This window comes from Sarcophilus harrisii, chromosome 1 (genome assembly GCF_902635505.1).
Source record: "Sarcophilus harrisii chromosome 1, mSarHar1.11, whole genome shotgun sequence".
NCBI classification, from domain to species: Eukaryota; Metazoa; Chordata; class Mammalia; order Dasyuromorphia; family Dasyuridae; genus Sarcophilus; species Sarcophilus harrisii.
The window spans coordinates 330,814,971-330,829,680 of NC_045426.1; the positions used below are offsets into that span (position 1 = coordinate 330,814,971).

Consider the following 14,710-nt stretch of genomic DNA (forward strand, 5'->3'; position numbering starts at 1 on the left):
GAAAAAAAGGTCAAAATACTATGTTGTGATTCACATTCAGTCTCTATAGTCCTCTCTCTTGTATGTAGATACTCTCTTCATCACAAGTCTATTGGAACTGATCTGAATCATCTTGTTTAAAAGAGCCACATCCATTAGAATTGTTTATTACATAATCTTCATGTTACCCTGTACAATGATCTCCTGGTTCTGCTCATTTCACTCAGCATCAGTTCATCTGAGTCTCTCCAGGTCTTTCTGAAATCATCTTGCTGGTCATTTCTTATAGAACAATATTCCATAACATTTATATACCATAACTTGTTCAGCCATTCTCCAACTGATGGGCCTCTACTTGGTTTGCAGTTCCTTGTCAAGTAGTGCTGTTTTCTGTGTCTTCATACTATTTCCCAAAGGATGAAATCATACACAAGCTAACATAAAATTCTCATTCTGCTCAAATTGTTCCCTAATAAATCCATCAAATTGGAACAAATGCATGTTTTCAAAACAAGCATTAGAACAGAACTGTGTGTACAAATTGCTCTAGTTGGTATTTAAAGTCCTTCACAAATCTGGCTCCAGCTTACCCTTCTAGTGCCTTGAGGGCTGATTACACATCTGTCTCCTTTATACAGTCAACAAACAGTCCACTTCCTGCTTCAGGTCTTTGCATAGCCTGTCCAGTGCTTGGAGTGTACTCCTTCACTTTCAAGTTTTTCAGAATCCCTAGTTTCCTTCAGTGCATAGCTGAAATGTCAACTCCTACATGAGATGAGGCCTTACCTCCTGATCCCTCCAGATGCCCATGTCTCTTCCTAAAAGTCATCTTGTATTTCTTTTGCATATCTTGAGATATATATATATATATATATATATATATATATATATACACACACACACATATATTTATATATGTACAGGTTGTTTCTCTTGATAACACTATTAGCTACTTGAGGGCAGGGATTATTTCAATTTTATCTTTTTATCCCCAGTGTCTAATATGGAGTCTGGCATATATAGTATGTGTTTAATAAATTACTATTAACTGACTGAATTTTTTAATCAAATATCTCTTGTAGTCCAGCCTCAATCAAAAAATAAACAAATATGTATTAAGTGTCTATTTTATTTCAGGCATTATACTAGCTTCCTCAGGCCCAGGTCATAATTAATCATTACTTATATCTTATCTGTTTGTCTGACCATTTTCCCAACAGTTTTTGGGATGGGGATAACATGCAACTGATGACTTTCTATTGAGTACAAATTTGAACTTGGGGACCTTATTTAAATTTGTTACTTTTCCCTTTTTATATTTAATTTTTTGCAATTACATATTAAAACAATTTTTAAAGTTCCAAATTCTATCCCTCTCTGAGATGGTAAGCAGTCAGATATAGATTACACATACGAAATCATGTAAAACATTTCTGTATTAGTCATTTTGTATAAGAAAACTAGAATAAAAACAACGAAAGAAAGAATGTGAAAAATAGCATGCTTCATGTTGTATTCAAACATATCACTTCTTTCTCTGGAGGTAGAGAGTATGCTTGAACATTTTGGGATTATCTTGGATCATTGCATTGCTGAAAATAACTAAGTCTTCATAGTTTCATATATTGCTGTTACTGTGAACAATGTGCCACTTTGATCATATAAGTCTTTCCAGGTTTTCCCAAAATCATCCTGCTTGTCATTTATTATGGCACAATAATATTCCATAATAATCATATACCATAGCTTGTTTAGCCATTCACCAACTGATTTGATTTCCAATTCTTAGCCATCACAAAAAGAGCTTCTAAAATGTTTTTGTACAAATAGGTCCTTTCCATTTTTTTCTTTTTCTTGTTTTTGATGTCTTTGGGATATACATCCAACAGTGGTATTGCTGGATTAAAGGGTATGTGCAATTTTAAACACCTCTGGACATAGTTCTAAACTGCTTTCCTTAATGGGTGGATCAGTCCACAGCTCCATTAACAACGAGCTGATGTCTCAGTTTTCCTACATGTCCTTTTTAAAGGAAAGACTGTTTTTTTGCACAGTTTTATAGTCCTTTGGACATAGTTGTAAATTGCTTTCCTTAATGGCTGGATCAGTTCACAGCTCCACTAACAGTGAACTGACGTCCCAGTTTTCCTACATTCTCTTTTTAAAGGAAAGACCTTTTTCTTGTTGAAAAGATTGCTAGAAGGGAAATTGTATAGAGTACTGGGCCTAGAGTCAGAAAGTTCAAATCTGGCCTTTTTTTTCTGGCATGTAGGAAAACTGGGACATCAGCTCACTGTTAGTGGAGCTGTGGACTGCTTCAGCCATTAAGGAAAGATTCAAATCTAGTAAATGACTGGATTAAGTGACTGAATCTGTGGACAGCACAGTGCTTAATCTGACAAATGCTTGTTCCCTTCCCATTCTCCTGAACTGGATAGAGAGCTGACTATGTTGTAATGAAGACTTATTCCTGCCCTGACACATTCCAGTTGTATGACCTCGAGCAACTTATTTGACTTCTCACTGTCTTAGGCAACTTTTTTTTTATATATAGGCAGAAAGAAAGTGCTGATTTTCATTGGCAATAGCTGCATCCTCATTAGAAGTTCCCTAAACTAATGAGTCACAGATTTAGTGCCTGTCTAGTCCCATACTTTTAAAACCATTCATACCCTCTCAACCATCCTGGCCTATTTCCTGCAAGAAGGGATTCGTCTCAGATTTATTTATTTGTGTAAGATGCATTTAAGGCTGGTGAGATGTTACCCAACCGGCCAGAATGTTGACTTCAGTCTCAGATCCAGAGGAGTTATTTGCTTAGCACTTCTCTAAGGAGAGGAAGGAGGAAAAAGTTAAGAGTGTTGGTGGTTGTAAAATCAGAGACTTTCAGAACTGGCACTTTGAGGATCCCCTGGTCCAGCTCTACTGAGCAGGAAGGCCCTCTCCAATAGGTAAGCTTATAGCTACTTGAAAAACCCCTTGTGACAGCAAATTCATTACCTCCTAAGGAATTTGGGGCAGTTGTAATTGTTGAGAAGTTTTTATTTTATTTTTTAAAAAATTTACTTAGGGTCATTTAGTTGGTGTAGTGGATACAGCACCTGAAGTCAGGAGGACCTGAGTTCAAATTTGACCTCAGACACTTAACACTTCTTAGCTGTGTGACCCTGGGAAAGTCACTTAATCCCAATTGCCTCAGCAAAAAAAAAAAAAAAAAAAAAAACCACAACAAGAAACAAAACCAAACACACACACACACACACACACACAAAACTTACTTACACTGAACTTAAATATGCTTTTCAGTAGCTCAATAGCTTCTGCTCACTGGTCCCAGACTTCTTCTCAGGAACTGTGTAGAATAAATCTAATTACTGTTCCATAAGATAACCTTTCAAATAGTTGAAGATCTTGATCATATCTCCCTTGGCCTTTTCAAGAAGTCTTCATAGGACTTCTCTTTACCCTCCTGGTTGCTTTCCTCTGTATGTACTCTAGTTGATCCATGTTCACAATGTAGTGCACAGAACTGAACACAATATTCCAGATTTAGTATGACTAAGGGCAGAGTACAGCAGAGCTATCAGATGGCTTGTTCTGGACAGTGTACCCCAAGATGGTACTAGACTTGCCCAGGGTCACGCAGCTAGGAAATGTTAAGTGTCTGAGACCAGATTTGAACTGGGGTCCTCCTGACTTCAGGGCCGGTGCTCCAACCACTGTCCCACCTAGCTGCCCCACTTTAAAGAAACTAATGAATGATGAGAAGGAGCCTCTTTCTTTGTCCTTCGTTCAGATCATCGTTGGCTGCTGTCCACATCCTGAAGTGTCATTACTGTGAAGTCTGGCCAACTCAACTGCTCCAGGCCATCTTTCTTAGCACCAACTCTCCTTTTAGTTTTTGCCCTGTAATCATCCCAAGTCTGCTCGGCTCTGTCCCTGCAGAGCTCTAAACACATTTAAATAAAGGATGTTCATAATTCAAGGGATGCCAAATAACTGGAAGTCCTTTGTGACGCTCCAGGTACAGCAAGGAAGAGCATTTACCCCCTAAGCCAGCAGTCATGACTTTGTGGTTGGAGATGTTTCTGGGCAGTGATGCTGAATATTGGAAAATATTAGTAGCACAATGGATACGCAACCAAGTGACTTAAACGCATTATCAGAGCAAGGCTATTTATAGCAGAAAGGCTACGTCCTGTCATTTCCCTCTCATGCTATGTGCTCAATGAAGAAAATGCATAGGGGACAAAGCTTATTCCTCAGTCATTTTACTGAGTGCATTTGTAATGGGTACTGCTACTGTGGCTACTCTATCCCACCAGCCCCAATCCAGATGTGTTGAAGGGAAGCAACAGAATTTTTTTTGGAATAATCTGGACCTTGAGTTTGAGAGTCCTTGAGTTACAAACCTTGGAATCTGGGCCAATAAATTCAAGTCTCTCTTTACTCTGAGAATAAGAGCAGAGAAGGAACTGAGATTAGAATGGGAGAATTTACTTCAGGAATAACTTCAGTGTAAAGAATTCTGATAAAGATGTCCTTTGAAAAGAAAAAAAAGGATAGGGCCATAAAAGAATATTTTTGCCAGTTCCCAAGACTCAGAGTTATTTTGGACCAAAGTGTAAAAACAAGTACTCTTCGTGCTAAACACAAATGAAGCACTGAGTCAGCACATCTCATTCTCTGCCCCACCCTCCTTTCCAATCTCAGCATTACACAATTAATTTGTAATTTATGTGGAAGAGAATAAGCAATGTTTTAGGCTACTATTTTAATTCCCAGTAGATTGAAATATTCACATACATCAAGGAAGATCTATAATCTTCCCCACCCTATCTCAGATAAACAATAAAATTGTAGTACAATATAGCATTTATGGGCATAATGGGTATTCCATATGTTTAAAGGATTTAAAGAGCCCCAGAGGGACTATTATTTCATCTGACAGTTACTAGAAGCTTGAAACAGAAGGAGCCCCTTTATCACTGAAGAATTGGGACATGACAATAGGCTACTTGAATGATGGAGAGACAGGCTAGAACCTAGTTACAGAGTATTGATGGCACAACCACTTAGGATTAGGGATAGTCTGGGTATTTTATTTATTTGCTAGTGAAGCCTCACATTCACAAGTGGTTGAGAAACAGGGAAGAGGGGGAATTCCTGAGAATCAGGGAAGTTTTTATTTTGTTCAAAGAACTAGAACTTAGTGCATAGCCTACTTTATAGACAATTTCTTGGATAAAGGCCTCATATCTCAAATAAATAGAGAACTTTGTTAAATGTATAAGAATATGGGTCATTTCCCAATTGATAAACAGCTAAAGGATATGAACAGGCAGTTTTTCAATGAATAAATCAAAACAATATGTAGTCATAAGAAAAAAATGTTCCAAATTTTACTGATTAGAAAAATGCAAATTAAAACCAGCTTGAGATATCATTTTATACCTAGCAGAGTAGTTTAAATGATAGAAAGGGAAAAAGACAAATGTGGAAAAATTGATATATTGATACACTGTTGGTAGAATTGTGAACTGATCCAACAATTTTGGAGAGTAGTCTGGAATTATGCCTCAAGAGTTATAAAACTTTGTATATATTTTGACCCAGCAATACAATATTTCTCAACATATTCAGAGAAAAAGAAAAAAGAAGTTATATGTTCCAAATATTTATACCAGTTTTTTTTGTGACATTAAAGAATTAGAAATTGAAAGGGTACCCATTAGTTGGGGAATGGCTAGACAAATTGTGGTATATAATTGTGACAGAATTACCATTACTGTCGGTGTTAAGAAATGATGAGTGGATTGATATTAGAAAAATATGCAAAAATTTGCAGAAAATAATGAAAACTGAATTGAGCAAAACCAAGAGAATATTGTATATAGTAAGAGCAATATTTGATGAATCATTGTGAACAACTAAGTTATTCTGAATACTATAAACAGGCAAATCAGCTAGAAAGGATCTATAAAGGGATATGCTATCTATTTCCAGAGAAAGAACTGATAAATGGAAGTACATATAGTATGATTTTACATATAATTATAAATCTGTGTCAAATGGTGATCTGTAGTGTGGAATGAGAAGAAGGAAGGAATATTTGGGAATTTAAAATGTAATAAAATTGATAAAATTAATTTAAAAAATTTAAGTCAACAAAAAAGTCAACAACAACTGAAATGTATAGTTACATATACCATAAAGTCCTAGCCTTCATTCATATGAGATAATCAATATTTTGGGTCAATCAACAAATCACCATACATTTATTAAGTGCCTCATGTGCCAGATGAGACACAGGGAAAAAAATGAAACCATATCTCATTTCAAAGAGTTTGTATTATACAGAAGAATGGAATTCTAGCAAGGTGGTAGTGGCTAGGAAAAGGGAAGAAGAAGGAAGAAGAAGCTTTGGCTTCTGTCTCATCCCTGAACTTGTCTATGGACCAGAAGTTATGCCTGAACCAATTATCTCTGTTTCCCCTACTAACCAAGCTTTTGTTAAGAGAACCTCCAGAGGGGATAGGGATTTTTAAAAATATGATAATTATATTCTGATAATTAGAGCTCACATTTCTATAAGGTTTCTTGATTAGAACGCACTTCACACACATTATCTTATTTGATCTTGGGAATATTTCCTGGTTGGAGTAATGCAAATTGTATTATCTATACTTTGCTAATTATAAGCTTCAGATGTTACAAAAATGAATGGATCTTAAAGACCACCTAACTCACTTCCTCATTTTACAGAAATAGAACAGGAAGCACAGAGAAATTAAGTGACTTGCCCGAAATCACTCAGCTTCTACCAGGTGGAACTGGGAGTGAGAAACCCAATTCCTCTGACTTGGGGTTCCAAATACTCCAAGTTACACCATGTCCAAAGTAAAGAAGCCATCTGTGACTATAGAATTACAAATCTAAACAAAACAAAGGAACAAAGGGAACTGAAGCTCATCAGATAGGGCTTTTTTAAGTTATCTACCTTCATTAGAAGTTCTTGAATCATCAAAGGGCTATTTAAAAATAGTCTTAGTTACAAAAGATTAAGCATAAAAATATAACAATGTTTGGCTAAGCTTAAAAATTTTACTTTGATGGGCTGATTAACCCTTAAAGACGATAATATCCATTAATTAACCTTCCATCAAGTTGACAATTTAATAGAACTCTATGGAAAAAATCTCATAGAGAAGGAATCCTTTAAAATCCTAGTGTTAATGATAGGATCACTATTGATATTATGTTAATTATATTAGATTTTTCTGGATGGAACAATATCTTGGGGGACATGATAAAAATAACAATTATAATGCTAGCTAACATTTATTTATATTTCATATTGAGGTTTGTAAAACAGTTTACATGTATTATGTCATTCGAGTTGCATAAGAATCAGATGAATTAGCTACTATTATTAACCTCATTTTACAGATCTGATGCTCAGAGAAATTAAATAATTTGTCTTGAGTCATACATCTGGCAAGTGTCAGAAATGGGATTTAAATCCAGGTCTTTCTGACTGGAAATCCAGCATGAATAAACATTTAATATATTTATATACATGTACTAATGATCCACATTATAATAAGTTTCTGTTATAATTTAAATTAATATGCAACTGAAACTACTCTTTTTCTTTTTTATATGAATCTCTATTTTTTCCAACTGCTTTTTAAAAAATAAAAATAGTTTACAGTAAATGGCATTAATTACTTTCAAAACTCTCCTGCTTATTTATAATTCCTTCAGAACTTCCTTGTGTTCTCTGCTATATATATATATATATATATATATATATATATATATATGTATGTGTGTGCATATATATATATATATATATAATATATTTTAAATGTTTCATTGTTGTTTGTTATTCTTCAGTTGTGTCTGATTCTTCATGATCCCTTTTGGGGGTTTCTTGGCAAAGATACTGGATTTTCTTATCCAATTTATTTTACAGATGAGGAAACTGAGACAAATAAGATTAAGTAATTTGCTTACAGTCACACAGCTAGTCACATATGCTAATAAGAAAAGGTGTCTACTTGGCTCTAGGTCCAGCACTCTATCCAAAGAAACACCTAGATACCTAAAATGTTTCAATAGCTCTGCCTCCCCTTTTTTTTTTTTTTGGCATTACTACTCTTAATCTCCCTATCCCTGTTTCACTTCTCTCAATTAAACAAGAAGAAAAAGAAAGGGGGGCCCCCTTTGTAACATTTTACAAATAAGCAAAGTTAAGGAAAACAACAGTAGCCATGCTAAAAAATGTTCAGTCTCTATCTTGAATGTATCACTTCTCTTTTGTGATATAGGTAAGTAATATGGTTCTTCATAGGTCCTCGGCAGACAATTGGTCATTATATTGATCAGAAGTGTGCTTGAACCAGCTTGAACTGACTGCTGAGAGCTGATTTTATCCTTTGAACAAATATACTAAGATGTGGTAAACAAATAATCTCCTTCTAATAAAGTAGGGCTTTAATAATATTTCAATATTTTTTCTCATCTTCAAGTTGTTTTTCATGTATATAATGGGTATATCAATGACACTATCACTTTCTTTTTATATTCAGTATTGGTTGAAGAAACTGGGGAGGTTTAACCTGGAGAAGAGAAAATTTAGGGGAACATGATATTTGTCTTCAAGAATTTAAAAGCTATGATGTGAAATAATTATTTATTCCATGTGGGCAAAATTAGTATTAAGGGGTAACAGCTAAAGGGAAACATTATGGATCAATAAAGGGAATATCATTAATAATGGTTGTTAAAAAATAGAATGGTCTTCTATGACAAGTAGTGAATACCTTGTCACTAGAGATCCTCAAGAAAAGTTAGATTATTATCCATTAAGGCCACAGTAGAGGAGGTTAACTCTTTAGATGGCATTTGGATATGATTATGTCTAGATTTTTTTCCAAATCTGGGACATTGGGTCACTGAGAATTATTTTAAGAGTTCAGTACTTGATTCTGCATTCTGAGATTGGTATAATGAAATTTCTGATTTTCAATCATGGTATAATTTAATTCAAAGAGAAATTACAGCCTCTGTTGTTATATAATTTATGTTTTCTGATCACATACAAATTAACTGGAAAGTTACTAGTTAATTGAGTTCTTTCGCTAGATCTCTATTCCCTGATCTATGTGTGACCTGGGCTTTTCAAAGGCCATGGCACTGGAGTTCAGACACTGGTAGAACTTCCCAATCTGCAAAGGATCTGCTTGGGGACAGACTCTGCTTCTGTCATCTGAGAACCAGATTACTAAATTGTGGAGAGGATTACTATCCAAAGGTTGGATACCAAGTGATGAAGTGATTTGGCTACAGAAACTCATGAAATCAAAACTCCCAAGACATAGAAGGGCTGTACCCACACTGATGAAACCACAGATCTCTTAAAAATTGATGTAATTTTGTAATTTTAATAAAAGTGCTTTTCATTCAATAGTCTTTCAAAGACAGTGATTGTTTGTGCCCATATCCCATGTTTAATTACTTTATTAAGAAAATCTAGGATGAGGTGAAGTTCAGGGAAATGTGATTAATTTTAGGACAAGTAAAAAGGAACCTTGTTTCACAAAGGATATCACATATTTTTGGGATTCATTGCTCCAAAAGTAGTACTGGCAGAAAATTCAAATGGATTAAAGTTTATTTATAGATTGGAAGTATTGTTTGGTGAAAAGAATATGGGATTTAGAGGACAAGACTTCAGTTTAAATGATTTCCCTCATATTTACTATCCATGTGATCATATTTTCTTTTCTGTAAAGTGGAAATAATAATTATTGTCTACATATATAAGCTTTGTTATAGGGAGAGCACTTTAAAGATTATAACTATTATTATTTGGACCAGACCTGTTATTTTAGTAGTACAAGTCTCTATCTATCAATAAAAGACAACACTTGCTTTCCATTCTGTCTTGGAGAGTTTTCTGGGGATACTGAGAAGTTTAAATGACTTATTTAAATGACTTGTTTAGGTCATACAACTGGCATCTGTCAGAAGCAGGAATGGAACCCTGATTGTTCTGATTTCAAAGCTGGTTCACTGTGTACTCTTCTGTTTTATTTTTTATTAAAGCTTTTTATTTTCAAAACATATTCATGGATAATTTTTCAACATTAATCCTTTCAAAACCTTGTGTTTCAATTTTCCCTCCCTTTCCCCATCCCTTCCCCTAAATGACAAGTAATCCAATATATGTTAAACATGGTAAAAATATATGTTAAATCTAATATAAATCTGTATTGCTTCTCCATGACTATTTTAGGATTTAGACAAACTACTGGAGGGGCAGAACTTTTCCATGACTACTAAAAGAAGCTGGGAATACATTTAATCTTTAAGTTTGAAAGGAGGGAGAACAACCATGTCTTGATATCTCTCTCTCCTGGGACTTGTGATGGCAAGAGAACCTTGGACAGAATAGCCCATAACTCAATTCAACCTCTACATTTGTCATGTTCTAAACCAGAGGAGTCCAACACCAGATCTATGGACCACATCAGTTGGAAACACTGGAAACGAGATTAAATGCAATTGGGAGATATTTAACAAAATAAATAAAAATGCAGTAAAACAGAGATAACATTACAACTTAAAAATAATTCAATATGTAGTTCTCAAGGATCCTCATGTACAGATAAGTAGCCCTTGTATATATTTCAGCTTGACTCCACTGTTCTAAATCATGGAACTTACCACTGTATATACTGAGATATCCCTATATGAATACTGAGAGAGAGAGAGACAATGATTTCTCACGTGCTCTCCCCTGATAGAATATGGGCCAATTAATCAATAAGCATTTATTAGGCGCTATCCCCTGATGGAATATGGACCAATTAATCAATAAGCATTTATTAGGTGCTAGCTTTGTGCTAAACACTAGGATACAAAGAAAAGTCTGAATAGTTTGGAGACAGAATATAAATAAATAGGTTCAATCATGATACACACTGAATAGGTGAAAGGATTGGGGGGGGGAGTAGAGTTGCCTAAGAAGTTGCTATGATCAAAGATGGATAACAGATCATTATAGACTGGCTCAGAACATGGAGACAGCTTTAGAGAGTCTGAGTTGGAGGGGAAAATTGATTCCGGGTGATAGTAAAGGGCCAGAAGGTCCATAATGCTGTGACATCCACCACTGACAGGATTAATAGGCCTTGTTACCTGATGTATTGGGATGACGAGGAAGGCACCCCCTCCAGCACATTCTGTCACGACAGCAATGAAGTGGGGGTTAACAGCACAGAAATGATTGTCATGGACGCTCCTGGTGATGGGCACACAGTCATAGCAATTCTCTTTGCTGGCGGCCTTGCCAAAGACATGGCGGAACTTTGAACTTCGATACTGAGGGTGCCATGACATCTGCCAGAGGAAAAAAGAACAAATGAAATTTAAAAAATTGTAGGGGCACAGATAGAAAGAGAAATTCCACTTAAAATAAAATAAAATTCAATATTAAATACTGGGTGTCTAGCTGCTGAAAAAAACCTAGGAATTACATGTACACAATTACAAAACACTTTTCACACAATAAGGACAGATCTAAATGACTGAAGAAATATTATTTGTTCATGAGTAGGCTGAGCCAATATAATAAAAAAGATAATTGCCTAAATTAATTTACTTATTCAGTCATATCAAACTAGCAAAGAATTAACTTAAGATAAGAAAAAACAAAATGCATCTAGAAAAACAAAAGGTCAAGAATATTGAGGGAAACAATGTAAAAAGATAAAAGAACATGGCCTAGCCATAGTAATCTAGTATTTGATCATCTCAAAGATCCAACCTTTTTGGGATAAGAACTCAACAACTGATAAAAATTGCTGGGAAAACTGGAAATCAGATTGGCAGAAAATAGGCATAGACCAACATGTGTTACTGTTTACCAAGATAAAGTCAAAATGGATAAATGAATTAGGCAATGGTTGATATCAGAGCAAATTAGGGGAGTATGTAATATTTTACCTATCAGATTTATGGATAAGAGAATTTATGATAAAACAAGAAATAGAGAACATTACAGGATATAAAATGGCTAATTTTGAGTACAACCAATTTTAAAAGTTTTATACCAAAATCTCCCCAATGTATTCAAGATTAAAAGGAAAGCAAAAAACTGGGAAAACATTTTTACAGCAAGTTTCTCTGATAAAGACCTTATTTCTCTAATATAGAGAGACCTGAATCAAATTTATGACTGCAAGTCATCAATTGACAAATGGTCAAATATAAATAGGTCATTTTCAGAAGAAGAAATCAAAACTATTTATAGTCATAGAAAAATGCTCTAAATCACATGTGATTAGAAAATAGAAATTAAAAAAACTGAGGCACCACCTCATACCTGTAAGATTAGCTAATATGACAGAAAAGAAAAATGATAAATGTTGGAAAGGATGTAGGAAAATCAGGACACAGTGAACTGTTTGGTAGAGTTATAAACTGATTCAACCATTTAGAAAGAAATTTGGAACTATAACCAAAGGATTATAAAACTCTGCATATTCTTTGACCCAGGAATACCATTGCTAACTCTGCATGCTAAAGAGATCAAAGAAAAAGAAAAAAAAATTAAAAACGCAAAAATATTTATAGCAGGTGTTTTTGGAAATGCTCATCAGGAAATGGCTGAACAAGGTGTGGTATATGATTATGATGGAATGCTAATGAGCTGTAAGAAATAATGAGCAGGATGCTTTCAGAAAAACTTGAAAAGATTTATATGCACTGATATAGTGAAGTCAACAGACCAGATCAAAGCATAGTTTTTTAAACTTTTTTTTTTGGTGGTGGTGGTTTTGTTTTTTGTTTGTTTGCTTTTGGTCTGTGTTTTTTTTGCAACATTGCTAATATGGAAATGTGTTTTACATGACTGTACATGTATATTTATATCAAACTAATGAGTAGTTCAGCAGAATAGCAAGAGTCAATAGCTTGATGGATTTGGAGTAAATCCCACCTCTAACACTTAACAACTGTGTGACTCTGGACAAATCATTCAATTTCTTTGATCTCAGTTTTCTTATTTGTCAAATTGGGAATCCCTGAAGCTCCTATTTCTCAAGGTTGTTGAGAGGTTCACATGTGATAATGTTTATCACAAAAAGTACTTTTTGAACTTTAAGTATTCCAAATAGTAACTTTATTCGTTACTATTAACGCTTCAAATAACAACTAATAACAACAATTTCATTACTATAAATAACAGTTATTGATAATAACAATACATTTGCTTATTTTTCCTCAGTGATGGAGCTCCTTTGAAAAGGAGAGGGCAGAGGGAAATTTATTACCATTACCTAAACAATTGATCAACATTGAAAGAAGGGACAAATCTAAGAAACATTTTCAAAAAAATGATTAAAAAAGAAGAGAGGTTGGAGAAGAGTTAAAAAAACGATTTAAAGATTTCTCTTCTGAAAAAAGGAAGATGGTGGATTAATTAGTGGAAATGAGGGGAGAAAACCCAATCTTAGGGATATTTGTTTTGGATCTGTAGGATTTGTAGGTAACTGGATAGCAGAACAAAAGGCAAATAGTTACAGCTCATTTTTCTTCTCTTCTTGTTGCCTGGCAGGTAAACCACACACAGTTAGGTGCTTTCATGAAAGGTTCTGGACAACGACCAAAGAAAGCATTCACAGCAAAGAATTATTTTATATAAACATTCCTTATAACCTAGTCAGCAAAACACTATTTCTACAGACCATTTACTGGGTACATAGATATAGATTTGCTCTATAGAAACCTTCTTTTGTAATAATATTTGCTATAATGGAATTTTTAGCTGTTACAGTAAAAATTGCCATCAATAAGAATATATGAAGCTTAACATTTGGTTCAGCTCCTGTCCTTGAATGGGGGCCAGTGCTCTCTGCTGACATTATATCATGTGTATTTAATACCTCCTTGCCCAGAAAAGTAGGACATGATTCTTATTTAACTCTATGGGTCATGATGTTGGTCTTTTATTAGTAAGTGATTATTTGTGGATTGTATTCCCCTATGACAAGATGTTTCCTGTATGCAACTGAGACTCTTATTAAGGAAAACATACACATTGACATTTGTATATGTAACTACCACTCAACTTTCTCTAAAAACAAAAAAACAAAAAAAATGTCCGTATACCATCTAGTAACAATTCTATTATGCCTAAGCAAAGACTAAGATGCAGCTTAAACAATGAAAAGGCTAGAGCACATTATGCTTTTAAAATGTTTTTTCCCACTTTAAAAATATGCTCTGAACAGCATCCTTCCTGATCCTAGGCTTAATCAAATTCAGGATTAATTCTGGTATGTTCTCTTCCCTGAAATTTACACCTATCCTCATTATATTGCTTCATTTCAAGAAACATCATTAAATACTATGTACTAGGGGCTATGATAAATGCTGGACATACAAAGAGAATAATAAAATAATGCTTTCTCTCATGGAACTTATATTTCACTCCAAATGGTTTCATTGCTGAGATCAGGAGGAGATCCAATAGTCAGAACCAACTCTAGTTGCTGACTCAGAAATGAAGTGAACTTGGAATGCATGTGGGGCTTCAAATGGATTTAGCTGCCCCAGTTTTTACCCTGCCACACTAGGCTTAACTTCCCACATGCTCAAACAGGCCTACTTCCAATGAGTTATTCTGGGTCACACCTATTTTCCCATGCCTTTGATGGCA

At 34.6% G+C, this 14,710-nt stretch overlaps 1 protein-coding gene across 2 annotated transcripts in view; it reads right to left on the reverse strand.

The window, feature by feature from the left end:
- Positions 1 to 14,710, reverse strand: part of CORO2A (coronin 2A) — a 158,335-nt gene that overhangs the window by 47,310 nt on the left and 96,315 nt on the right. For both annotated transcript variants that reach the window (XM_031945559.1, XM_031945558.1), the window contains exon 2: positions 11,188 to 11,388. In XM_031945559.1, the coding sequence (XP_031801419.1) occupies positions 11,188 to 11,388 (201 nt within the window). The remainder of the gene's footprint in view (positions 1 to 11,187; positions 11,389 to 14,710) is intronic.